General features: G+C 40.5%; 2 protein-coding genes and 2 pseudogenes across 2 annotated transcripts; 3 read left to right on the top strand and 1 right to left on the bottom strand.

The window, feature by feature from the left end:
* Positions 1–618: 618 nt before the first annotated feature.
* Positions 619–3,524, top strand: LOC121548955 (gap junction Cx32.2 protein-like). The gene is made up of 2 exons (XM_041860646.1): positions 619–770; positions 2,237–3,524. The coding sequence occupies exon 2, from the start codon at positions 2,255–2,257 to the stop codon at positions 3,044–3,046; it is 792 nt and encodes a 263-aa protein (XP_041716580.1). The 5' UTR covers positions 619–770; positions 2,237–2,254; the 3' UTR covers positions 3,047–3,524.
* A 12,134-nt stretch (positions 3,525–15,658) lies between these two features.
* LOC121548748 lies at positions 15,659–16,829 on the bottom strand (annotated as a pseudogene).
* A 1,437-nt stretch (positions 16,830–18,266) lies between these two features.
* LOC121548749 lies at positions 18,267–19,051 on the top strand (annotated as a pseudogene).
* Positions 19,052–20,894: 1,843 nt separating this feature from the next.
* On the top strand, positions 20,895–25,972 carry LOC121548956 (gap junction alpha-1 protein). Its single transcript, XM_041860647.1, has 2 exons — positions 20,895–21,041; positions 23,201–25,972. Exon 2 carries the CDS (start codon positions 23,214–23,216, stop codon positions 24,363–24,365), a length of 1,152 nt encoding a protein of 383 aa, XP_041716581.1. The 5' UTR covers positions 20,895–21,041; positions 23,201–23,213; the 3' UTR covers positions 24,366–25,972.
* Positions 25,973–26,188: the final 216 nt, after the last annotated feature.

Below are 26,188 nucleotides of genomic sequence, written 5' to 3' on the forward strand. Positions count from 1 at the left end.
ACAAACTGGCTCAAATTAAGATCCTACATCTGTATGTTTCCCAACCCTCAAAATAAAGTGGCTTATTATTATACCAGAACTTTGTCAAACTACCAATCCAGACAAATGTTCTAGGAGTGGGATACTGTGTACTTTTCAGTATGAAAATATTGCTATAGGCATAATTTGAAAATAAGGAATGGCACGTCCTCCAACCCTCACAATAAAGGGGCTTATAGCTATAGTATAATAAAATAAGTATCCTTATTTTTTGCTAGAATTCTATTAATGTCAATCCAGGCACATATTCTGAGAGGGCATTGTCAACAACAAAAATACAATTTCATACAGTATAATTGTAAAACTATCCAAGGAAATCCAAAGAAAACTATTGATTTAAGATTTCATTAACTTATATTACCCTTTGCCTACCTAGACCTAGACCACCCACATTTTCAATGAGAAATCATTAGCACAGGCTATGGCTTAGATTACAATGCTATTTCATGGTTATTACTTACTCATTTGGAAATACAAAATGACTCAACGTTAAAATGTACTTTACCATTGTGTTGCCAATTATTAACTTGTACAATCATCCCCAGGTACACATAATTCTAAACAGCAGATTTGTCATTTCCATGCACAACGTGTCAACTCACACGACAAGAAAATTGTGCAATTCGACAAAACTAAAGTTCAAGGTAAACTAGTAGCACTACGTAGCATTTTAACATTTGCCTCTACAACTGGTGGATGTTGTGTTCTGCCCAGAAGGTGTCTGTTTAAAGGTAAGACATATTTAATGAACTATTTTGTTGTTTTCCCTTTACATGAAAACACATAAGAATGCAAATCTAATATCACCAAAAACAAAAACAGAGTTTTTATTTCAATATCTATTTTGTGTTATTTGGGACATTTCACATTTACATACTTTGGGTATATCATAAAAATACATCTAAATAATTTCTAACAAAACGTTACTCAAAACAGAATATACACTCAAGCCCTAAATGATTGGCATCCTTGATAAAGATGAGCAAAAAAGACTGTATAAAATAAATAATACAAATAGTGAGCTATATTGTATGCTCAAACAAATAGAGAAATTATTTTATACTATTACAATTGCTCAGAGAAAGATATGTACAGTAGTTTAGAGATTCGATTAGAGAACACATTGGGAGGGATCTTAGACCATTTTTTCATACAGAATCTTTCCAGATCCTTGATATCCTTCATCTGAGCTTTTGGACTTTTCAATGCGGTTCAAGTCCGGAGACTGAGATGGCCATTGCAAAAAGTTGATTTTGTGGTCAATTAACAATTTCTTTGTGGATTTGATGTTTGTTTAGGGTTATTGTCTTGCTGGAAGATGCACTTTTGGCCAAGTTTTAGCCTCCTGGCAGAGGCAACCAGGTTTTTGGCAAAAATGTCCTGGTACTGGGTAAAGTTCATGATGCGTATGACCTTAACAATGGCCCCAGGACCAGTAGAAGCGAAATAGCCCCATAACATCAACTACATTGGTGGTGGATCTTTGATGTTATGGGGCTATGTTTCTTCCACTGGTCCTTGGGCCCTTTACCAAGTACCAGGACATGTTTAGTGCCATTATCCTTGCAGGGTGAGGTATTGAAAGGTATTGAAAACAGGGGTGCCAATCATTTTGACCTTTTTTAGATTATTTTTAAATTACTTGTTAAACAAAATCTCTGAGCAATTGTATTAGTATAAAATTATTTTATTTTCAAAAACAATTGAGCATACAATATACTGTAGCTTAGTATTTATATTATTTATTTTATACAGTGTGTATTTATCAAGGTGTCAATAATTTTGGACCTGTCTGTAACGTACTGTATATATAAAAAAGTAATATATTTTGCTATTGAAATACTGAATTATAATGTCTGATGCTGAAATATTATACATCAGATTTTGACTCAGAAAACACTTCATCTCTTGATAACGGACAGCATGTGAAATCTCTCCAGTTAGGCAATGTGTTTTATAGCTTACTTGACTCAAGCCTTACTATCCTATAAACAGCTTGTGTTCTTCTCTCCGAAACACAGACTGCTCTCTGTTCATCTACTCATCTACTATTTTGTTTTACCCATTTAATATTTTTTCATTCAATCTCATCATAGATTTCCAATCATTTATCAGAATGTTGCCAATACTGTAACTCAACCTTTCACTTTGTTTTCCCAAACGTATACATTTATCGTTTTTTCCTACTTCTTTCTAGCCAGAGCTATCAGCACAAATGGGAGAGTGGGGATTCCTGTCATCACTGCTGGACAAAGTGCAGTCGCACTTCACGGTCATCGGAAAGGTTTGGATGACCGTCCTGTTTATCTTCAGGATCATGGTCCTCGGAGCAGGGGCGGAGAAGGTGTGGGGCGATGAGCAGTCTAATATGATTTGCAATACCAAACAGCCTGGCTGTAAGAACGTATGCTACGACCACGCCTTCCCCATCTCTCATATCCGCTTCTGGGTCCTTCAGATCATCTTCGTCTCCACCCCAACGTTGGTGTACCTGGGACATGTCATGCACATCATCCACAAGGAAAATAAACTGAGGCAATGGCTAAGTCAGGCAGGCAATGAGATGGGGAAAATGCCTAAGTATTCTGACGAGAAGGGTCATGTCAAAATCAAAGGTGAATTGCTGGCCAGTTATACAGTCAATATATTCTTCAGGATTCTGCTCGAGATAGTGTTTATAGTGGGTCAGTATTACTTGTATGGGTTTATCCTGGACCCCAAGATTGAATGCAGCAGAGCTCCCTGTCCGTTCACTGTAGAATGCTTCATGTCACGACCAACAGAGAAGACCATCTTCATCATCTTTATGCTGGTGGTGGCGTGTGTATCTCTGCTGCTGAATGTGGTGGAGATATTTTATCTGATCTGCTATCTGAAGTGTGGCTCTGGCTCAAGAAGACGAGCCCAAGAAGTCCAAGCCATCGCAATACACAGCTATCTGGATGGAGGCAGTACGATGAAGAACGGGAAGATGAGTCTTCATGCAACTGGTCACAGCACTGCCTGAAATCATTGATCACCACTCAACTATTCAGTGGCAGAGAAAGGATGCCACTGAAACTGTTCTACAATAATGCAGTCTAGAAAATATTGCTAGGCTTGGCTTGATTCTGTAAGTAAGGGTAAATACGATGCAGTAGGTGAAACAGGACCGAAGCTTTGAGCTTTGATTTATTTTCCTCCAAACCAACATGTTGTATTTGTTCATTGTGTGCACTAGAAGGAAATCAAATGCTATGCAACCTAATTTTCAGCAGTCTTGTCGCTCCTCAGTGAGATGGTCATCGAAGTGGCTTTTTGTGATCATGTATGAATGTTGATTAATGTGATTCATCATACATTGTTTGGGATATTGAAACCACACTGACCTAAAGTGACAAAAAAATTATCCGGAAAATATTTGTGACTTTCAATATTTGTAAATATGTCAGTTTGATTTTTGTATTTATTTTATGTGGTTGTAAATAAAATTTCAAAAACGTAAACGTTGCCTGGATTGTATTTTATGTTATAAGATGAGGAAATAACAATAAACAGGCTACTGGTGGGATGTTTTATACCATAATATGTTCTTCTGTCAATATACTGTATTTACAGCACATTTAAAAAAGTAAATCGTGCAGCAAAAAAGGACTATGATGTGTACAGTGAGGGAAAAAAGTATTTGATCCCCTGCTGATTTTGTACGTTTGCCCACTGACAAAGAAATGACCAGTCTATAATTTTAATGGTAGGTTTATTTGAACAGTGAGAGACAGAACAACAACAACAAAATCCAGAAAAACGCATGTCAAAAATGTTATAAATTGATTTGCATTTTAATGAGGGAAATAAGTATTTGACCCCCTCTCAATCAGAAAGATTTCTGGCTCCCAGGTGTCTTTTATACAGGTACTGAGCTGAGATTAGGAGCACACTCTTAAAGAGAGTGCTCCTAATCTCAGCTTGTTACCTGTATAAAAGACACCTGTCCACAGAAGCAATCAATCAATCGGATTTCAAACTCTCCACCATGGCCAAGACCAAAGAGCTCTCCAAGGATGTCAGGGACAAGATTGTAGACCTACACAAGGCTGGAATGGGCTACAAGTCCATCTCCAAGCAGCTTGGTAAGAAGGTGACAACAGTTGGTGCGATTATTCGCAAATGGAAGAAACAAAAAAGAACTGTCAATCTCCCTCGGCCTGGGGCTCCATGCAAGATCTCACCTCGTGGAGTTGCAATGATCATGAGAACGGTGAGGAATCAGCCCAGAACTACACGGGAGGATCTTGTCAATGATCTCAAGGCAGCTGGGACCATAGTCTCCAAGAAAACAATAGGCCCTTTTCACGTGACGTCAGACAACTTCCGTTCTGCCGCGATGCAGGTTATGTTTACATCCGGTGTCGCTTAGGAACGCTTAGCTAGTAGCACATCATTATGGAGTTCACCCAGTCCCTTTCACATCTGCCACCAATACGACTTAACGACGTAGAACGACTTGCTGACAAGTGGTCCCTTACTTCAAGATCGAAGCTTGATAAAGGCTACAAGTTCTTCGTTGAAGGTTACCTGTTTGATTATGAAGGTACGTGTTTATCTTTATTTAGCTTAAATTAGCCCTATGCTAGCGAAGGTTATGAGCTGACGAGTTTCTGTTTTGCAGCCTCTTTTTAATATTACTGCTGTTTGTATCGACCGTAAGATAAGAGTCAGTAATGTATTAATGGCTAATGCTGCGCCCTTTCTCCCAATCACTGTATTGAAACAGTCTCAAGTGTAGTTAACGGTGAGGTGACAGTGAGAGGGCGATGTTACAGGTCCATGAAGAAAAATGAGGAGGCTCATCGGCTTCAGGTTTCTCAGATAAACAGTTCTCTAACATTATGATAAGATAGGTTAAGATAGATAAGTTTTCTTTTTGTTGTGTTTTGCTGCGGTTGCAGATTTAATAAGAATGATTCCACAATGTTCCACTGTGGATCAGTTTGTTTCTCAGTCTGAGCTCTGATTTTGTATCATTAAACTTAATACACAACGAAATTCTAACAAACCGATGTGGGTTGTTGACGGCAATAAAGACTGGGAAAGATTCTGTGATAACTCAAAATGTTCAAATTTTCGATAAGTGTTGGCACTACTTGTCAAAGGTTTCAGAACAGCCAATTTTTCTTAATTAAAAAAAAGAAATTGGGTTTTGAAAATTGTGTACAGTAGTTTATAATGAAACGCAGAAAAAATGTTTTGTAAGTACAGCACTAATTGTTATGTCTCTATGAACAGGTTACACTAGACTCTGCAGAGGTTCCTGTGGTACTCAATCACATGTCATGTTCCTGCTCTGCTGGGAAAGCACTATGTAATCACATAGTAGCACTTCTTTTTCAAAGTGCTCACTATGTTACCATGGGCTTTAAGACAGTGCCATTGCCTCTGTCATGCACCAGCGCACTGCAGACCTGGCACCGGCCTAGGACACAGGTCAGACATTATTTGTTACACTGATGCAGAACTTTGCAGTTTGTATTGACTTTTGACAATGTATTGTTCATCATTATTATATCACAGGGAATTGTACCAGAGGCCACCAATGATATGGCGGTGTGTAAACCAGCGGCTAAGAAAAAAACAAGTGTCAGAGCTGGTGTGAAGTGCACACTGTACCGAGCCTATGATGGTGAGTCTGAATGAGCCCCCGCCTGTACTAGAGCACAAAGACTTTAGTGCATTTCTAAAATAATACAAACAAAAAAGTGATTATTATTTGTTACTTTTTATATAGACTTTCAGTGGATATTTTTTTATTTGTATTAGAAGCATGTACGAGACTGGATGAGTGTGGTTGTCTTTTTAGTGAAAAAGATAAGGTGGCATTTAATGAAATCTAAACTTGACATATCTCACTTTCATGCCAGGGCCTATTCCGGATCCTCACGTCATGGCCAGTGCTGAGAAACTGAAAGACATCCGTCCACAACCAGGGATTTGCAAATTGCTGCACGGGCTTGAGGGGCCTTAATTTGGTGGACTCTAAATTTGGCCCTGTGCCATTTGGGTCTGTGCTTTCTTACCAGTGCCCTCTAGAATTAAGTAGAGATATTATTAAACACCCTGGTGCCAGTGAGTTTCCTCAGTTGCCTATTGAAGGTTACAACTTTAAATTTCCCATTGATTTTGAGCCCAACTACATACAACAATGTCATTTGGACAGCCTGATTGTGTCAGAGGAGATGTCTGCTGCTATTGAAGCAGAAACAAGAATGCAGTCAGAATGCCAGCTGTGGAGCCAGGTACGCAAACCCCGACTGACAGCCAGCAGATTCCGTGAAATATGCCATGTTCGTGGGGAGTTGTCTGCCAAGGCTTTGGCAACCCGCATTCTGAGAGGAACTCCTCAGACAGCTGCTATGAGAAGAGGGTTGGATCTGGAACCTGAGATACTGAGGCAATATTCTGATTTTTGTGATGTCTCTCTGAAACAATGCGGGGTCATCATCCACCCTGATTCACCTCACCTTGCAGCCAGCCCGGATGCTAAAGTCTTCTGCCCAACAGAAGCACCACCATTTGGTCTTGCTGAGGTTAAGAGTTGCGATGTTGAAAAGGTTACCCAAGTTAAACACCTGATCACAGTTAAAGGCCAGGCCTGCCTTAAGAAGAGCCACAAATACTACTATCAGGTTCAAGGCCAACTCGCCTTAAGTGGACTTCAGTGGTGTGACTTCATTACAGATACCCGCACTGACTTCACAGTTGAGTGAGTCTTTAGGGATGAGGAGATTATCCACTCAATGCGACAGAAGCTTGATCATTTCTATTATAACATCTACATGGATGTCTTCTTAAGTTATAAAACATAAGGCAGAATTTTATGTGTAAATAGTGTTAAGGTAAATGTGGAAGGTGAACCTTTGACATTTTTTTCTTTAACTGCAAATTAACTTGTCATATACTGTATATCTCCTATGTACTGAAACACACATTTTGAAAAGGATTGTGATGTAAATGTCGACATGTTTTTCTTTAACTGCAAATGAACTTAATTGTGTTATATACTGTATATCTATGTATTGAAATACAAATTTTGAAAAGGATTGCGATGTTGTAAATGCTCTTACCAAAATCAAAAGGATTGGAAGCAGTTGCTTGCAAACATATATTTAATAGTTCCATCAGTGCCATGACACATAAGCACATAACATGGTTAATAGTTGGATATTTTTACAATATATCACATTAGGTTCATTAATAGCTATGAAAAAGTTATTACCCTTAACAAAAACATACAGTATAACATTAGATCAATTAAATTACCAACAAAGTTAATTCATATTTACATTTTTTTGTACATACAATACAGTAATATAAAAGTACTTCTATTTACAGCCCATCTAGCTTACTCAGGAAATATACAACTTCCAGTTGACAAAAACATCAGACTGGTTTGTCTCCTTTAATGTCAAGAGGTCCCTGATAGTTCGACATGAGGCAGCAGATGGCCCACAGCTGATTCACTGAACCCACTGTGGAAAGAGGAACAAGCCCATCCCAGATATGGTACTCCTTCACCCTCCGTATGGCCCTCTCGACTAAAATCCTCAGCCGGGCGATGGCCTGGGTCTTAAGAGTGTCCTCCTGCTGAGCTGAGGAGATTTTTACGGGAAGATACGGGAATTTCTGTTTGTTGTTTGAACAAAATGGTACACTGCAATAGCATCTTCTCGAAGATTGTGCCATGCTTCGGTGTTGGATGGGATACTGTTGCGATACAGACACCGGGAGAAAAGAAACAGCTAAATTAACATTCAGCTTTGACCAGGAATCAATATTTATCTAGCTATCATGCACAACAGTATTTGAATAGGTGAGTTACTATACATTCATGAATAAACTAACTGCCTAACAAAGGGTTAGATAGCTAGCTAAGTAAACTTGTTACATTACAGCCAGGCAGCAATGTAACGCTACCTTTTAACGTTATCGGTATCTGGTACTAAGTTGTTGTTAGCTAACGTTAGCCCACTTTTAAGTAACTAAGGCAGTGAACAATTATGAATTAACAATAACGTTAGCAAGTTACAAACCATTGCATATACGTAAACATTATTACTCTTAACTTTACTAATTTAACTTAAACGTACCTCAGAAGAGAAGTCTCAGGTTACGGGCGAACGGAAGTGAAGTTAACCTGCTACGCGGAAAGGCGGAAGTTAGATGACGTCATCGTGAAAAGGGCCTATTGGTAACACACTACGCCGTGAAGGACTGAAATCCTGCAGCGCCCGCAAGGTCCCCCTGCTCAAGAAAGCACATATACAGGCCCGTCTGAAGTTTGCCAATGAACATCTGAATGATTCAGAGGAGAACTGGGTGAAAGTGTTGTGATCAGATGAGACCAAAATCGAGCTCTTTGGCATCAACTCAACTTGCCGTGTTTGGAGGAGGAGGAATGCTGCCTATGACCCCAAGAACACCATCCCCACCGTCAAACATGGAGGTGGAAACATTATGCTTTGGGGGTGTTTTTCTGCTAAGGGGACAGGACAATTTCACCGCATCAAAGGGACGATGGACGGGGCCATGTACCGTCATATCTTGGGTGAGAACCTCATTCCCTCAGCCAGGGCATTGAAAATGGGTCGTGGATGGGTATTCCAGCATGACAATGACCCAAAACACACGGCCAAGGCAACAAAGGAGTGGCTCAAGAAGAAGCACATTAAGGTCCTGGAGTGGCCTAGCCAGTCTCCAGACCTTAATCCCATAGAAAATATGTGGAGGGAGCTGAAGGTTCGAGTTACCAAACGTCAGCCTCGAAACCTTAATGACTTGGAGAAGATCTGCAAAGAGGAGTGGAACAAAATCCCTCCTGAGATGTGTGCAAACCTGGTGGCCAACTACAAGAAACGTCTGACCTCTGTGATTGTCAACAAGGGTTTTGCCACCAAGTACTAAGTCATGTTTTGCAGAGGGGTCAAATACTTATTTCCCTCACTAAAATGCAAATCAATTCATGACATTTTTGACATGCGTTTTTCTGGATTTTTTTGTTGTCATTCTGTCTCTCACTGTTCAAATAAACCTACCATTAAAATTATAGACTGATCATGTCTTTGTCAGTGGGCAAACGTACAAAATCAGCAGGGGATCAAATACTTTTTTCCCTCACTGTATACTGTATATCAGTGATTTGATTGACTCAGACTAAAATATAAGCTGTAAACACAGCATAGTCTTCATCGGTCAAGAGGTGGAACAAACTCGTCATGGTAATAATGGACCGTAGCAAATGAGTGTGCAGTGAGGCTGTAGACTACACACTGTATGTATATCTGCAGGAATGTACAGTTTATTGCAAGTCAATTATGGTTTAATTTTATGAATCGCAAGTATAAGTACCTCATCTGTTACATTTTCAATACAAATAAATCATCTATGTACTATTCAGTGGAAGTTTGCTTTTGCTACAGTATAAGAAAATTGTCAGTCTACACGTGAAGAGGAATTACCAGGTCATCCGTGATACAAGTCAGTATTCGGCGTAAATCCATGTCTGAGGACGTCGGGAGATGACGTGGAAACCGGCCACTAGGGGCAACAGTGAGCACTGTTACCTTCAAGTATGTTTCGGATTTGCTAGGGCATTGTGGACGGGATGGCGGATCAGCATATGCATCTGCTTCTGATTTCAACAGTTGCAAGTTCAAATCCAGCAATAGAACGTTTTTTTAAAGATTTTTTTTTTAAGCCTATCCCAAACCTTAACCCTTACCTTAACCATTCGGAGTTAATGCCTAACCTTTCGGAATGAATGCCTAAACTTAACCCCAACCTTAAAAATTCGGAGTTAATGCCTAAACTTAACGTTAAACACATTTGACGTTTTCAACAACTTCGACATTTTACGTTTGAGAAACATGGACGAACGTCTAATTCTAACGTGAGACTGTGAGAGCTAGTTGCAAAAAAATCTATGAACTCCAGATTAATCTTTGACACCTTTTGTGTTGCATGGGTAAATCGACTCAAACGCTGTATTACACAATCATTCATATTTATTAACGTAAAGAAGTAGCGATACAAAGACAAGGCACATAGCATTTGGTATACAGAACTAGAGGGTGCTACTAGGATATAAGACTATGATGCTAATAAGCTACTGAGCCATACCATGATACAGGAATATATCTCAATAAATACTGGGAATAAATTAAAACCGTGATAGGATCTGAAGCTCTGAATGCACACTTTCAATAACCCCGCCGGCCTGTACATCCGGCTGCCTCTCAACAAACCTGCCGCTCAAGCTCAGTAGCTTAACCTCTACGGGATCGGAGGGTAGTGCGTACGGCCCAGTACATCACTGGGGCCAAGCTTCCTGCCATCCAGGACCTCTATACCAGGAGGTGTCAGAGGAAGGCCCTAAAAATTGTCAAAGACTCCAGCCACCCTAGTCATAGACGGTTCTCTCTGCTACCGCATGGGAAGCGGTACCGGAGCGCCAAGTCTAGGTCCAAAAGGCTTCTTAACAGCTTCTACCCCCAAGTCATAAGACTCCTGAACAGCTAATCAAATGGCTACCCGGACTATTTGCATTGTCGCCTCAGGATGGGCCTCAGGATGGTTCTCAGGATCCCGTCATGGTATTTTTGTGCATTGAAATTGCCATTGATAAAATGCAATTGTATTCATTGTCCGTAGCTTATGCCTGCCCATACCATAACCCCGCCGCCACCATGGGGCACTCTGTTCACAACGCTGACATCAGCAAACCGCTCGCCCACACGATGCCATTCACGTGGTCTGCGGTTGGATGTACAGTACCAGTCAAAAGTTTGGACACACCTACTCATTCAAAGGTTTTTCTTTATTTTGACATTTTTTTTACATTGTAGAATAATAGTGAAGACATCAAAACTATGAAATAACACATATGGAATCATGTAGTAACCAAAAAAGTGTTAATCACCCTTTGCCTTGATGACAGCTGCTTTTCCAACAGGAATGCTTTTCCAACAGTCTTGAAGGAGTTCCCACATATGCTAAGCACTTGTTGGCTGCTTTTCCTTCACTCTGCCATCCGACTCATCCCAAACCATCTCAATTGGGTTGAGGTCGGGGGATTGTGGAGGCCAGGTCATCTGATGCAGCACTCCATCACTCTCCTTCTTTGTCAAATAGCCCTTACACAGCCTGGAGGTGTGTTGGGTCAGCGTCTCACAAAGAAACAGCAGTTTGAACCAAAAATCTCAAATTTGGACTCCAGACCAAAATACAATTTTTCACCGGTCTAATTGCTCATGTTTCTTGGGCCAAGCAAGTATCTTCTTCTTATTGATGTCTTTTAGTAGTGGTTTCTTTGCAGCAATTCGACGGGTCTTCCATTCCTGTGGCTGTCCTCATGAGAGCCAGTTTCATCATAGCGCTTTATGGTTTTTGCGACTGCACTTGAAGAAACTTTCAAAGTTCTTGAAATGTTCCGTATTGACTGACCTTCATGTCTTAAAGTAATGATGGACTGTCTGTCATGAACGTTGAGAGACGGGTCGGACCAAGGTGCAGCGTGAAAAGCGTACATGTTTATTAACTAAATAAACATTCAACAAAACAAGAAACAACGTAACGTGAAGTCTTCCGGCTATACACATACAAGCCTAAATGGAACAAGATCCCACAACAAAGGTAGGCAACATGGCTACCTAAGTATGATCCCCAATCAGAGACAACGAGCGACAGCTGCCTCTGATTGGGAATCACACCCGGCCAAACATAGAAATAGAACAACTAGAACTTAAACATAGATATAGACTAACATAGATCTCAAATAGACATTCACACCCTGACTCAACAAACAAGAGTTCCATAGGTCAGGGCGTGACACTGTTGTTTCTCTTTGCTTATTTGAGCTGTTTTTGCCATAATATGGACTTGGTCTTTTACCAAATAGGGCTATCTTCTGTATACCCCCCTACCTTGTCACAACACAACTGATTGGCTCAAACGCATTAAGAAGGAAATAAATTCCACAAATTAACTTTTAAGAAGGCACACCTGTTAATTGAAATGCATTCCAGGTGACTACCCCATGAAGCTGGTTGAGAGAATGCCAAGAGTGTGCAAAGCTGTCATCAAGGCAAAGGGTGGCTATGTGAAGAATCTCAAATGTAAAATATATTTTGATTTGTTTAACACTTTTTTGGTTACTACATGATTCCATATGTGTTATTTCACAGTTTTGATGTCTTCACTATTATTCTACAATGTAAAAAATAGTTTAAAAAATAAAGAAAAACCCTTGAATAAGTAGGTGTGTCCAAACTTTTGACTGGTAGTGTACGGCCAAATTCTCTAAAACGACGTTTTATGGTAGAGAAATGAACATTCAATTGTCTGGCAACAGCTTTGGTGGACATTTCTGCAGTCAGCATGCCAATTGCATGCTCCCTCAAAACTGGAGACATCTGTGGCATTGTGTTGTGTGACGAAACTGCACATTTTAGAGTGGCATTTTATTGTCCCGAGCACAAGGTGCACCTGTGTAATGATCATGCTGTTTAATTAGCCTCTTGATATGCCACACCTGTCAGGTGGATGGATTATCTTGGCAGTGGAGAAATTCTCACCAACAGGGATGTAAACTAATTTGTGCACAACATTTGAGAGAAATAAGCTTTTTGTGCATATGGACAATTTCTGGGATCTTTTATTTCAGCTCATGAAAAATGGGACCAACACTTTACATGTTGCGTTTATATTTTTGTTAAGTGTCAAAATTCAAGTTTCATAGCACTATAGTTCTCCATACTTCTCTCGGTTGGTTTCAATCCACGGCTTGCATAAGCAATTGGCCTCCGCTGCCCTGCATCATCTTGAGAGAGTACCGCTCCTAGGCCTACATGAACAGCGTAATGAGTTTGGACTTCCTCAAACTGTGTATCCCACTGATGCTGCAAGGGTACATTGTGTCTGTTCTTGCCCTTCTTGCCCTTCTTGTCTTTCTCCAGAGCAGTGAGGCTGTGGAGAGGGGCTGCAATCTTGGAGAATCCTTCCACGAACCTCCTGTAATAGCTGCCAAATCCTAGAAAAGAGCCGAGTTCTTTGGTGTCGGTAGGTCTGCTAAATGATGTAAATGTAAATGTCTTGGCCATGCTCCTACAGCTTTGACCTTGTCGGGATCTGTTGCTACCACCTTGCTGGAAATCATATGCACCAGATACTTCACTTCCTGTTTGAAGAAACAGCATTTGCTCAGTTTCATCTTCAGGCTATGTTTTTGGAATTGACTCGGCACCAGCTCCAGTCTTTTGAGATTGTCCTCCACTGTAGAGGCAAACACCACAACATAATCCATGTAAAGAAGCAAAGACTGGGAAACTTTCATCACTGAATATACTCTCCATCAGACTCTGGCTTTCAAATAATCCAAAAGGAGTACAAAAATAAGTATTTCTCTGCCACCTCCACCTGGTTGTAGCCACTCCGGTCCAGGGTGGGGAACCAGCAGGCACCACTCAGTGCATCCAGGATTATTCCATTCTTGGGAGTGGGTAAGCATCTCGTCTCGTTGTAGCATTCAGTCTCCTGTAATCCACCCTCATCCTTATTGAGCCATCCTTCTTCATAACAATGACTATAGGTGAGGAATACGGGCTGCAACTCTCCCTGATAATCTTCTGCTCTAACAGCAGTTTGATGTAAGCCTTGACCTCCTTATACTGACTTAGTGGCAAACGCCTGTACCTCTGACATACTGGAACATCATCTATGAGAGGAATCTCATGTTCTCTCAGGTCAGTGTATCCTACATCTCCATCCCCTTAAGCAAAAACATCAGAGTACTTATGCAATAAACCCCTTGAGTCAATCCTGAGATCCTGACTCAATTTGGGAAACTGTAGATATTTCACCTGTTGTGAAATGGATGGTTTCTCTGGTTTTGAACACACCTTAATATGTTCTATGAATACAGTAGACCTACTCTCATCAGGAATATCTGTAAACGTAAACTCTGTTTCTGAACGGCTAAACACCACCTCTGCTGACTGGGTGGAGGCTAAACGCATACCTGGTTCCAGATACACATTCTCTACCTCCACATTCATAACTGCCGTCATTAACTGGCCTGTTTCTTGAGCTACAAAAGCGCTGGCGATTAAGATACCCGCTGGTAAGTCACCTTCCTCTCCTGTCAAATGATCTAACAGCACTGGTACCACTGGGCTCAGCCCAACCTGGCAGCCTGTGGCTGAGACCAACTTCATAGTGCCTGCTGGGATTAAAAGGCGTGTAGAGGAGATAAGATTTACAAACCTGTTGTCCTGTTTGTCCTGCGCTCGACATACCTCTAAGGCCTGCTTAAATGTGGCTTCACACTGTTGTACCATAGGTTTCTGGCAGTATTGTGGACCATGATGCTGCTTGAGAATGCTGTAACAATTTTGAATGACATTCATTCCCACTAGTCCTGGAACCTCCCCTTTTCTCTCCCTGGTATCTGTGTCCATGGAGTCCTTGACCACTAGAATTCCCAGTTTTTAAAGGGTTTTACCCATTACCACTACATCCAACTCTAGGTAGCCTACATAAGGGATGTCTAGACCATTTGCTGCTTTTAGCACAAGCCAACGACAATCTTGCAGCAGACCTACACCTTGAGCTTCAAACATCTCTTTAAAGAAACTCTCTGTGATCGTGCACTCCATGGAACCTGTATCAATCAAACAGTTTGTCTCTACACCTCCTATTAACAGCTTCATCACAGGGCAATGACCGACTACTCGTGGGAATGCTTCACCCTGTGGTTTATTAGCTGAAGATCCCTCCCCCACATTTGGTTTTCCACAACCGACACGTGGCCCTCGGCCGAGCTGGCATGGTTTGCCTGCTGCCCCCTTGCTAGGTTGGGGTTCACATTCTGGTTACAAGACATTATCATTTGAAACAAATTGGTTTGGCAATTGAGTCATAAACTGGGGTTTTCCTCCCCCTTCTAGGCTGAGAACCCTGAGGACCTTGTAGGTTAGCCACTGCATCCACAAGTGTTTTATGTTGAGTTTGCTGAGTTTAAACAGTTTCAAGTAGCTGCACTAGTACTGGGTATGTCTGACTCTTAACCAATGTGGCTTCACAATCAACTGGATCCTGCGCCTCACGATAAGATTTAGGTTTTCCCTTAGAAGTTCCCTCGTCAGCCCAGTGAAGGGGCTGTACATCTAGGAAAGCTGGGTTTGGGCTTTGTCTAATCATTTTCTTTAGGTCTCTACATAATGCTTTATCTTTTACATTTTCAGTAAATACATTTCTGAGTGTCTTTTCCTCATCTTGAAAGGCCTTGGGATCGCAGTGGCTAACCTCTTCAAACAGACTCCCCTCTTCTAAAAACCTTCTCCAGCACCTCCAAGATACTGTCTTAGAACGAATACTAGAAGGTCTGTATTTTATCTCTTGTTTAGCTCGCCCTTCCAAATAAAAATAAACTGCCGCACATGGATCCAGAGAAGTTGGCAGACGTATTTGTTGAAAAGGCACAGCACTATTTCATGATCTACATAACAAAGAAAAAACGCACACAAAAAACTCATTCAGTTAAAGGAGAAATTAGGGTTAAGCGCCTTGCTCAAGTGCACATAGACAGATTTTTCACATAGTCGACTAAGTGATTCAAACCAGCAACCTTTTGGTTACTGGCCCAACGCTCTTAACCACTAGGCTACCTGCCGCCCTCAACCCAGTTGTCGATAGCCTATGCATCTAATCTCCTCTAACATTCCTAGACATATGAGATATTTATGTCACAACTCAGCAATTTCTTATCATGTATTAGAACATCCCAGTTTTTACTGCATACGCCACACCCCATGCTGGTAAAAGGGTGTAACAGAAATGAAATATCTATACAATACATTCAATTAGTGTTACACAACAGAGTCAGAGAGCACTCTATTGTATTTGGGATCTCTTGTTATTATTGTGAGGTCTACACTGTATGGCTTTCATCAGCATGGATCTATACATGAGAAAACAAATTAAGAAGATAGACAGTGATTCAACTGGACAATCAGCAAAATGCATCTTTATCAAACTGTCTGTGTTTGTCATTAAGTGCATCTCAGCTGCTGAAGGTCTGCTACACCCCTGCCTAACCTTTCATCCAATCAGGTAGAACATCTCGACCACATTGAGGAGCAAAGAGACACAAACCATTACATGCATGAGGATGATAAAGATAGCCTTCTCAGTGTGCCGTGATATGAATCACTCCACACGGTCTCCCTTACATGGGTGTCCAGCGTATTTAATATTTTTGGGCAACACAAAGCCATACAGGTAATACTGACCCACTATGAATCCAACCTCAAATAGAATCTTAAAAAACACATTGGACATGTTACTGACAAGCAAGGTCCCCTTTATGTGAACTTTCCCCTTGTCATTAGTGTATTTCAGGGTGATTTCACTATTCCATTATTTCCTTTTGATTGTTGGTGTCTTAGTTTGTTCTCCATGCGGATGACGTGCAGGACGCGAGCCAGGTAGACCCGAGTTGTGGTGGAGATGAAGATGATCTGAAGGACCATGAAGCAGATGTGGGAGATGGGGAAAGCCCGGTCTTAGCACAAACTCTTACAGCCCGGTGAAAGTGTTTTACAGACCAGATAGGATTGTTCATCTCCCCATACTTTGTCGATCCCTGCCACCAGCACCAGCAGTCTCAACACAAACAGGACCTTCAGTCAAACCTTCCCAACAACCATAGAGTGGGATTGTACTTTGTCTAACAGGGAGGCAAGAAAGGACCAGTCCCCCATGATTCAAGTGTGGCTAAATGGTCAAAGAGAAGATAAAAAAAGAAAACATGATAATAATGGTGTTATTACACAGGTAAGAAAAGTAGTCAGCCAATGTTCTATGTAAAAGAAATTGCTGCAGCGTAAGCTAAAGGATACAGTACTTGCTGAATATAACTGTTAAATATACCAAAGCAGCTTTCTTACCTCAGAGGTGAGCACAGTCTCCTCACACCAGTTATTTTCTACTGAATTCTCTCTTGATTAATTGGATTCTCTCCTCTTACAGCTTGTATCATTATGATGTCAACACCGTCCACCCCCATACTCGCTGACACCCTGCACGACTTTCATTCCTCTTCACAAATGTTTAAACCAAGGAAGGCGGAACTCATGATCTTCCTCAGAACTGCTAATTCAACCAAATATTTCATAATTGGTTAGTCAACACCCAATGCCTCATCCCTGTGAAGTAATCAAATGTAAATGCAAAAGGTAATGGTCGATTCACGGATGTTATCAAACACGATCCATGGTATTTGGTACCTACCTACTGTATAGCGAGTAGGCAACTGTACTGTACATAAAAACTGAACCACCGCATTTCACAGATTCTTCGCTATGTTTGCGTTGATCTTTCCTTTTTGACTTTTCAAAGATGCCTAACATCAACAGATGTGTTTTCTCATGGAGGAGCTCAGCTGTGTACAATCATTTCAAGTACTGACACAAACATTCAGATAAGACAAACATCCGGTAAGAATCACTCACTTTCTGCAGACAATACAGTCAGAGAGGGTTTAATAACTCCACAGTGTGTTTGGATCTCACATGTTTAGATCTTCTTTGTGCTGACGTTAACATGAGGTGAGGGTAAAGTGTCAAAGTTCATCCACTTTTCGAGGAAGAGAGACATCTTCGTGAAGTGATAAAATTGTTGCATGGATCAAATTCATAGGTAAAGTCTGATTGGTGTAGAAGTTTGACCACAAGCACGCAGTATGACTGTGAGTCAGGCTGACCAAACCCATCAGGTTTATAAGAATGGCCTACCATTAAAGTCTTTCAATATCCTCATCCCATGTGCACAAACATTAATGCTCGCCTCCGGCTTGTAGATGAAAAGGAATTTCTCATCTGAGCAACAAAAATGGTGAGTAAATTGCAAATCTGGTTATGTTTGTACAAATTGAGGATAATACAGTATCTCATGTAAATGTAGATATCAATAGAAATATACAGTATATATCATAGATTTGGATTAGAAATGGTTTTAACTTAATTTAAAAATAGTGCTGTGAAACAAATGTACTTCTCCAGTCTGTTTGACAGCTCACTAGGCTACTATCAAAGTTAACGTATAATCTTGGTATGATTACACTATTTCTCTATGAAGGGATTCCTGAATGAAATTTAATTTCACTTCTCCTTTTCTTATTCCATAGATAATCAGCCGCAATGGGGGACTGGTCATATCTTTCTAAGTTACTGGACAAGGTGCAGTCCCACTCAACGGCCATTGGGAAGATATGGATGAGTGTCCTGTTTATCTTCAGGATTATGGTTCTGGGTGCTGCAGCAGACAGTGTGTGGGGCGACAAACAGTCTGATTTCTACTGCAACAACGAAGAACCTGGGTGTGAGAATGTGTGCAATGACTGGGCCTTCCCCATCTCACACATCCGTTTCTGGGTCATGCAGATCATATTAGTCTCCACTCCAACTCTTCTGTACCTGGGCCATGCCATGCATGTCATCCACCAGGAGGTCAAGATGAGGGAGGCACTGCAGAGCCAAGTTGACAATGGCATGTTGAAGAGGCCCAAATACACAGATGATCAAGGGAATACTGCTGCGTAGCTACATGACCCAGTTGCTCTTTAAGATAGTGTTAGACCTCACTTTTATTGTGGGACAGTACTACTTATACGGGTTTGTCATGAAATCCTTCTTCCAATGTTAACAAGAGCCCTGTTCCAAACTTGTCCCGTCCTATGGAGAAGACCATTTTCATAATCTTCATGCTTGTTGTGGCCTGTGTGTCTCTGCTTTTGAATGTGATCGAGGTGTTTTATTTGATTTGCACCAGAGCAAAATGTGGAGCCAAGAAACAGTACCCACTGCATTTTAACTCAGCTGAGAACCCAGCCACCCTCTACAATCCAGCATCAGCATGGCAAGGTAACCTGGATGAACATAAAGATCGCTCACCCACCCCTTCACAGAGTCCAGAGGGAAGCTGAACTGTTGGAGGAAGAGAAAAACACTTGTTAGGCTTCCAATAGATTTCACTTGATTATATTCTGCTCTGTGAGGTGACATACTGTCCCGAGTGGCGCAGTAGTCTAAGGCACTGCATCGCAGTGCTAGCTGTGCCACTAGAGATCCTGGTTTGAATCCAGGCTCTGCGAACGGGAGACCCATAGGGCGGCGCACAATTGGCCCAGCGTCGTCCAGGGTAGGGGAGGGAATGGCCGGCAGGGATGTAGCTCAGTTGGTAGAGCATGGCGTTTGCAACGCCAGGGTTGTGGGTTTGATTCCCACGGGGGGCCAGTATGAAAAATACAAAAATAATGAATGCACTAACTGTAAGTCGCTCTGGATAAGAGTGTCTGCTAAATGACTAAAATGTAATGTAATGGGTGGCCTACAAGTAATATAAAAAGTGTAAAGTTACATTCCAGTGTATTGAGTATGTGTTTGTTAAATAATTTGCATTAGCCTACCTTGTAACTGAATGTTGTTCATATTACAGTTTGTTTCTATGCTGACACTGCGATGACAAATGTTTGGCAGGCTTTGTATGCTCTGTTGAAAATAAAAAAGGACTGTGAAAGGAAATTTGAAAAACACCTCACAGCCGCACATTCCCAGAGCATACACTAGATGGAAGCATAAACTTGGTGATTGGGATCATGTGAACAGCACGGCTGATCTGCAGTATAGGCTATAGTCTTATCTATAGCTCTAGATCTATGTACATAAACACATGCAACAGAAGTTACCTTTGATGTCAAAGTTCCATATTATCAGTGCAACAACAAATCGTTAGACTTCTTGATTAATTACTCTCATCTTGATTAATGTTTGACACTTTTGGTCCGTGTCATTACCAGTGGTGTAAAGTACTTAAGTAAAACTACTTTAAAGTACTACTTAAGTAGTTTATTGGGGTATCTGTACTTTATTTTACTATTAATATTTTTGACAACTTTTACTTTTACTTCACTACATTCCTAAAGAAAATAATGTACTTTTTACTCCATACATTTCCCTGACACCCAAAAGTACTTGTTACATTTTGACAGGAAAAATGCTCCAATTCACACACTTATCAAGAGAACATCCCTGGTCATCCCTACTGCCTCTGATCTGGCAGACTCATTAAACACAAATGCTTAGTTTGTAAAATTGTGCCATCTGGTTTGTTTAACATAAGGAATTTGAAATGATATACTATATATACTTTTACTTTTACTTTTGATACTTAAGTACATTTGAGCAATTCCATTTACTTTTGATACTTAAGTATATTTAAAACCAAATACTTTTAGAATTTTCCTCAAGTAGTATTTTATTGGGTGACTTTCACTTTTACTTGAGTCATTTTCTATTAAGGTATCTTTACTTTTACTCAAGTATGACAATTGAATACTTGTTCCACCACTGGTCATTACAGATAAGAAAAGTTGAACACATGATTATCAAACATGTTTAGCAACTATCTGTGGGCTTTGATCTACATGCGATGAATATTAATTATCTTAACCAATTAAAACATAGCCTACTCCACAACTAGGTTACTGGTTTACAGGTTTGCCCACAGGACCTAATACAGAACGCTTTAGTATAGGCTGTAGACTTGATCTTGGTAAAGTTTACAATTCATACTGCTCTGAAAAAGGTGGTATTAATCTTTGTTATAAAAAAAACCACGTTCATTTTTCTATTACACAATTACATTTCAGTAGAAGAAAAGTACAGAAACCGAGCGTAAGGATGTCTAAGTCTTGACGTAGGGGTCAGGTGACTCCAAACTTTTCTCTCCATCGTTTATTTTTTTTCTCTCCCCCCAGCCCGTATGTGGACTGTTATAAGCAAGGAAAGTTTGACAAGTCAGTCTCAGTTTCTCCGTGGTCCCAAACTTGGATTTCAAGAAAGCGGTGACTGTTTTCAAGAAGTGACGGAGAAAGTCCTTAAGGGCTCTCTTCTGACTTCTCAATAACTTTCCAGGTAAGCTTTGCGCTATATCAACAGCCATTATTGACCTGAAGAAGTAAAAATTCGTATTTATATATATTTATCACTGGCAGAAGTTATGCGGAGAAACTAACTTGCGCTCAGAATCCAGACACACTGTGCCAATCCAGACGCATTGTATTTCTATAGGCTATCCGCTATAGTATGGTCCATAATATATCCTTTATAAAACGTTTTATTTTTTCTGGGTTTACCAAGGAAAAGTTTAAATGATCCATCTGTTTCTTTTGCTGTTTTATTTTTCCAATTTGGTGTGACTAGTGCTTTTAAGATAAACGAGTAATCTGAGGCAAATGACTCAAAGCAGCATGTGATGAATAATTATTACAAGCTTTATAGAGGACTTTAACTGAACTGTTTATAAGTTGTGACCTGGGGATTGATTTGTTTTAGAACAAACTAAATCGTAACCAAGCATATTGATATGTTTCATTGATATTTATCTTTAGCTTTATAGAAATCCTTCATGAAATATGATCAAATTGGGCTACTCAGATTTTTAAAGGTCTTCTTTGCATCTGGAGAGCACAGTTTAAATCCTCTTCCAATGTAAAGAAATCTTGAAGTTGAGCTGATGTGCTTACAACCTTATAAATTGTGTGATTCACCCAACTTCTACTTTCATTGTTGTAATAACATCATTACAAGATCAGAGCTCTCAGGGGGATGATGGCATCAGTGGGTTTCTTACTTTGGATCAGCATTGTCTACATAGACGTTTTTTTTCTTCAAGTTTCCAAACGGTTCTGTGATATTAAATAGGCCTATAAATGACCCAGTGAAATTGATGCAACTATTTGTCAATTAATTTAATTTTAAAGGTTTTTATCATGGTACCATCATTGTTGAGTAAGAAGCAGTCCTTGGTTATTTTCCACTATACTGCGGTCCTCTTGTACAGTAGCCTATGCAGTATATTATTAGCTAAGTGAAGCCATGCTGTTGGTACACCCTCCAACAGATGGCTTCTACTGATCCAAGTTTGTTTATTGTGCACTCATTGCAGGGACATTATTGGTTTACTGGCATTATTCAGAATCTTTATTCAGATGGTATTCATGTTTACAAACTTGATTCCCATATGACATGCAGTGTGAGTTTATTATCTGTGAGAATTGGGTCTTTGTAGCGGAGCTAGGCAGGTCACTAATAAGCCTACAATGAACGGGGGCCCTGTGTTGTAGACTCAGAGGCTCAGAGAGAGCGTGTTCCAGACACTCCCCAGTCTGAGGCTTGAACTGAGAGCAGAGAGCTACAGTATCGTGCCTTAGTGTGGTGTCCTTTACCTTCATAGGCTGTATAGGTAGAGTTTCTACCAGCTTTTGGGAATGATATTTACTGAGGATGATAGTTAATGAGGATAAAAATGATATATCTATTATGAAGATCGTATAGTTATTATCTCAGCTTCATGTGTTATGTGAAGAACAGTAACTGTGTCTAACACTGCATGACATTTCTTTGAGACTGGGGGGTATTTGCATAGCATTCCTTAAATTACACAGTACAATACAATTTAACATTGACAAATGCTTACATACACGCTATTTGACATCTTTTAATTTGGTCGGCATCTCTTATTTCTACGTTCTTTCATGTTTATTACAGTTGTTAACAAACAATGGTTTGATGAGGAACAGGTGCACGTTTTCATACCCAGCCGATGAAGGGGAAACAAATGTTTGCGCTTGTGTTTCACCAACCTGGACCCTATCATCTACAATTACACTATTCACTTACTCAGTATTTTAAGAAGTGCCATCAACACTGGTAGGACCACACAATGTGATTCTCCTCTCATCACTTTCAATAGGAAGACAATAGCCTTCAAATTCACTCTCTGGATTGAAGATTCATTAAGCATAATGCAAGGTAGTAGTTGACATTGGTCTTGTTCAGCCTTTTCCAGCAATTGCATTTGTTCTGTGCGTCACTACAGCCATCACACGATTCCTAGTCATTACACTTTTTCCTCAAACATTGAGATGTGTTTGATTCGATTCACAAATGTAACTTGAGATATAGTGATATATACTGTAAACATGTTTACTGTATATAGGAATGTTTAAAAAAAAAGTTATTGCATTTAATGAACACTTACAATATCTTCATTATTTTCTGTCTAATTGCAGCTAAAACTCCATCATGGGCGACTGGAGTGCTTTGGGGAGGCTCCTGGACAAGGTTCAGGCTTACTCCACGGCTGGAGGGAAGGTGTGGCTCTCTGTCCTCTTCATCTTCAGGATCCTGGTGCTGGGGACAGCTGTGGAGTCTGCCTGGGGGGACGAGCAGTCCGCCTTCAAGTGCAACACCCAGCAACCTGGTTGTGAGAACGTGTGTTACGACAAATCCTTTCCTATATCACATGTAAGGTTCTGGGTGCTACAGATTATCTTTGTCTCGACACCGACTCTTCTCTACCTTGCCCATGTCTTCTACCTGTTGAGAATAGAGCAGAAGATTAACCGCAAAGAGGAAGGGCTGAAAAACATCCAGAACGATGGAGGCGACGTGGACGTACCTCTGAAGAAGATTGAGTTAAAAAAGCTCAAGCATGGGCTGGAAGAGCATGGAAAGGTTAAGATGAAGGGAGCCCTCTTGAGAACCTACATCGTCAGCATTTTTTTCAAGTCCATCTTTGAGGTGGGCTTCCTGGTCATACAGTGGTACATTTATGGCTTCAGCTTGGCTGCTGTCTACACCTGTGAGAGGTCCCCCTGCCCCCACAGAGTGGATTGTTTCCTCTCCAGGCCCACTGAGAAAACCGTCTTCATTATCTTTATGCTGGTGGTCTCTCTGGTCTCCTTGGTTCTGAATGTTATTGAGCTATTCTACGTGACATTCAAGAGGATCAAAGACCGTGTGAAGGGGAAACAACCGCCCGTCCACTACCCTGGCACGGGGACATTAAGCCACACTCCCAAGGATCTGTCCACCACTAAGTATGCCTACTATAATGGCTGTTCCTCTCCCACTGCTCCCCTGTCCCCAATGTCACCCCCGGGGTACAAGCTGGCCACTGGGGAGAGAACCAACTCCGTTCGCAACTACAACAAGCAAGCCAACGAGCAAAACTGGGCCAACTACAGCACGGAGCAGAACCGCCTGGGCCATAATGGCAGCACCATCTCCAACTCCCATGCACAGGCCTTTGACTTCCCTGACGACACCCAGGAGAGTAAGAAACTGACCCCGGGGCACGAGCTGCAGCCGTTGGCCCTGATGGATCCCAGGCCCTGCAGTCGAGCCAGCAGTCGCATGAGCAGTCGGCCAAGGCCAGACGATCTAGATGTCTAGCCCCTCCCCAGCCCCCCCTGTCGGTGGCCTTGGTGCCAGAGAACAGAGAGTACAAGGGGGGCGGGGCATAGCCCATTCACTGTCTTAACTAGCGAGTCAATAAAGAGACATTAAAATACTTACACTGTTGGAGGTACTATACATTTATTGATGACTTTGAAAGTAGTGGAGCTAACAAGCTTTAACAACAAAAACAACTAGTGGGCGAAGAACATGTGACCCTGTTCTGATAACTGTGCCCACGTTTCACTTTAGAAGAATATGCCTTGGCGAAGTGTTAGTTATCATGTTTTTACCTGTAGGTTTCATTATATGGCCACACACAATGACATTCCATTTAGAAAGATTGCACTTCAATATAATAGCAATGTGTCTTTTTCCATGCTTTGCAAGTAGTTTGAAAACATTTGGCTTGTAAGTCTCCGTCACACTCATCTTCTGTATGACTTCCAAGTCTGTCTTGTAAAACAGGATTGTAAGAAGGATGCTAAGTTTCATGAATTAATATTTATTTATTAGTAAAAGTATGCAAGACATCCACCACTAGATACAAATGTACTACTATCCAAGGTCATATCCATATAAATGATATATTAAGTCACTACACCCAACTGCATATTTATTGATAATAATAAAAATTCAGCAATACAGTTTTCTCAACAAATAAGAGGTTGCTTTTATTATCGTGGACTGTCATTTCCTGATAAACTTTGAATTTATGTGGTGTTGGTTGTTTTATTTGATATTTGTGGGAAAGAGGTTTCTTTCAGATTGTGGACTCAAGCTGCTGTAAGAGAAATACAGAGCGACAGTTTTTATTGTTACATTTGGGTTTCGAAGCATCTTTGAAAGAAAGCATTTATTTTTTTCTCATTTTAAAGTGTACGTCTGCTTTTTATTTTCTTTCCTGTTGGATGGTAGAGGAGGGCAGTATAATGATTATTTGTGTTTTACCTTTGGAGTGACATTTTACTCAATGTAATCATTGCTGCTTGAGAGATAGATTTTAGTACTGTAAATCAAGCTAACTGTTTCACAAATGTGAGTTTTTAGAAGACTGCTTATAGAGCTGGACTAATATTTAGTCAAATATATTAAAAGTTATATGCCAATGTAGCTCCACAGCTACCAAACACTTTCAATTGGACATTTTCATGTTTTCTGTGTTTTTCTCTCTCCCAATTTTGCATCATAGTATTTCGGTACTTAAACAGAGAGTTTCATGGGTTATTCAGCTACAATGGTGTTTGCACTGAGATCTTGACTACGGTGTAATATGATGCAAAAAAGTGGCAAGTGTTTTCTGATATGCATGTTACTAATTTATTTTACAACACACCAGGCAGAAATCACTACAGTACATACATTCAGACAGTGCTTTTTTGTGACCGCTGGTTTCAATGATCTTGAAAGGCTAAAGCAAAGGGCCTCCATTCAGAGTACAAGACAAAGTTCGGTGTACATTTGTTTGATAATGTGGTCAGATAATGCCATTCCATGAAAATCCACTGTTGTACAGTGTGTAAGTGCATGATAGCAAGAATAAAAGCTCATTAATTATATATGTGAAAGGCTATTTTAACCAATAAAGATTTTTTCTTTCTTTACAAGTTTGTCATCATATGCACCTCATTTTGCCTTTCCTCTTCTTGATTCAGTCTGTGTCTTTAGTCCAGACTCATTGGGCCACCAGAAGTGCCTTAAAAATAGATCAATATTATGGTCAAAAGATACATTTGTCATGTGTTGAGACTACAGTATTGCCTTTCTTCTTTCATAGGTAACAACCCCCCCAAAAAGTATCATATATGATCCCCTGCTTG

The sequence above is a fragment of the Coregonus clupeaformis genome, chromosome 33, assembly GCF_020615455.1.
Source record: "Coregonus clupeaformis isolate EN_2021a chromosome 33, ASM2061545v1, whole genome shotgun sequence".
In the NCBI taxonomy this organism is placed as follows: domain Eukaryota; kingdom Metazoa; phylum Chordata; class Actinopteri; order Salmoniformes; family Salmonidae; genus Coregonus; species Coregonus clupeaformis.

What these genes read in the sequence shown, in the direction of transcription:
- LOC121548955 (XM_041860646.1), top strand. Translation starts at nt 2,255, where the DNA reads ATGGGAGAGTGGGGATTCCTGTCATCACTGCTGGACAAAGTGCAGTCG.
- LOC121548956 (XM_041860647.1), top strand. Translation starts at nt 23,214, where the DNA reads ATGGGCGACTGGAGTGCTTTGGGGAGGCTCCTGGACAAGGTTCAGGCT.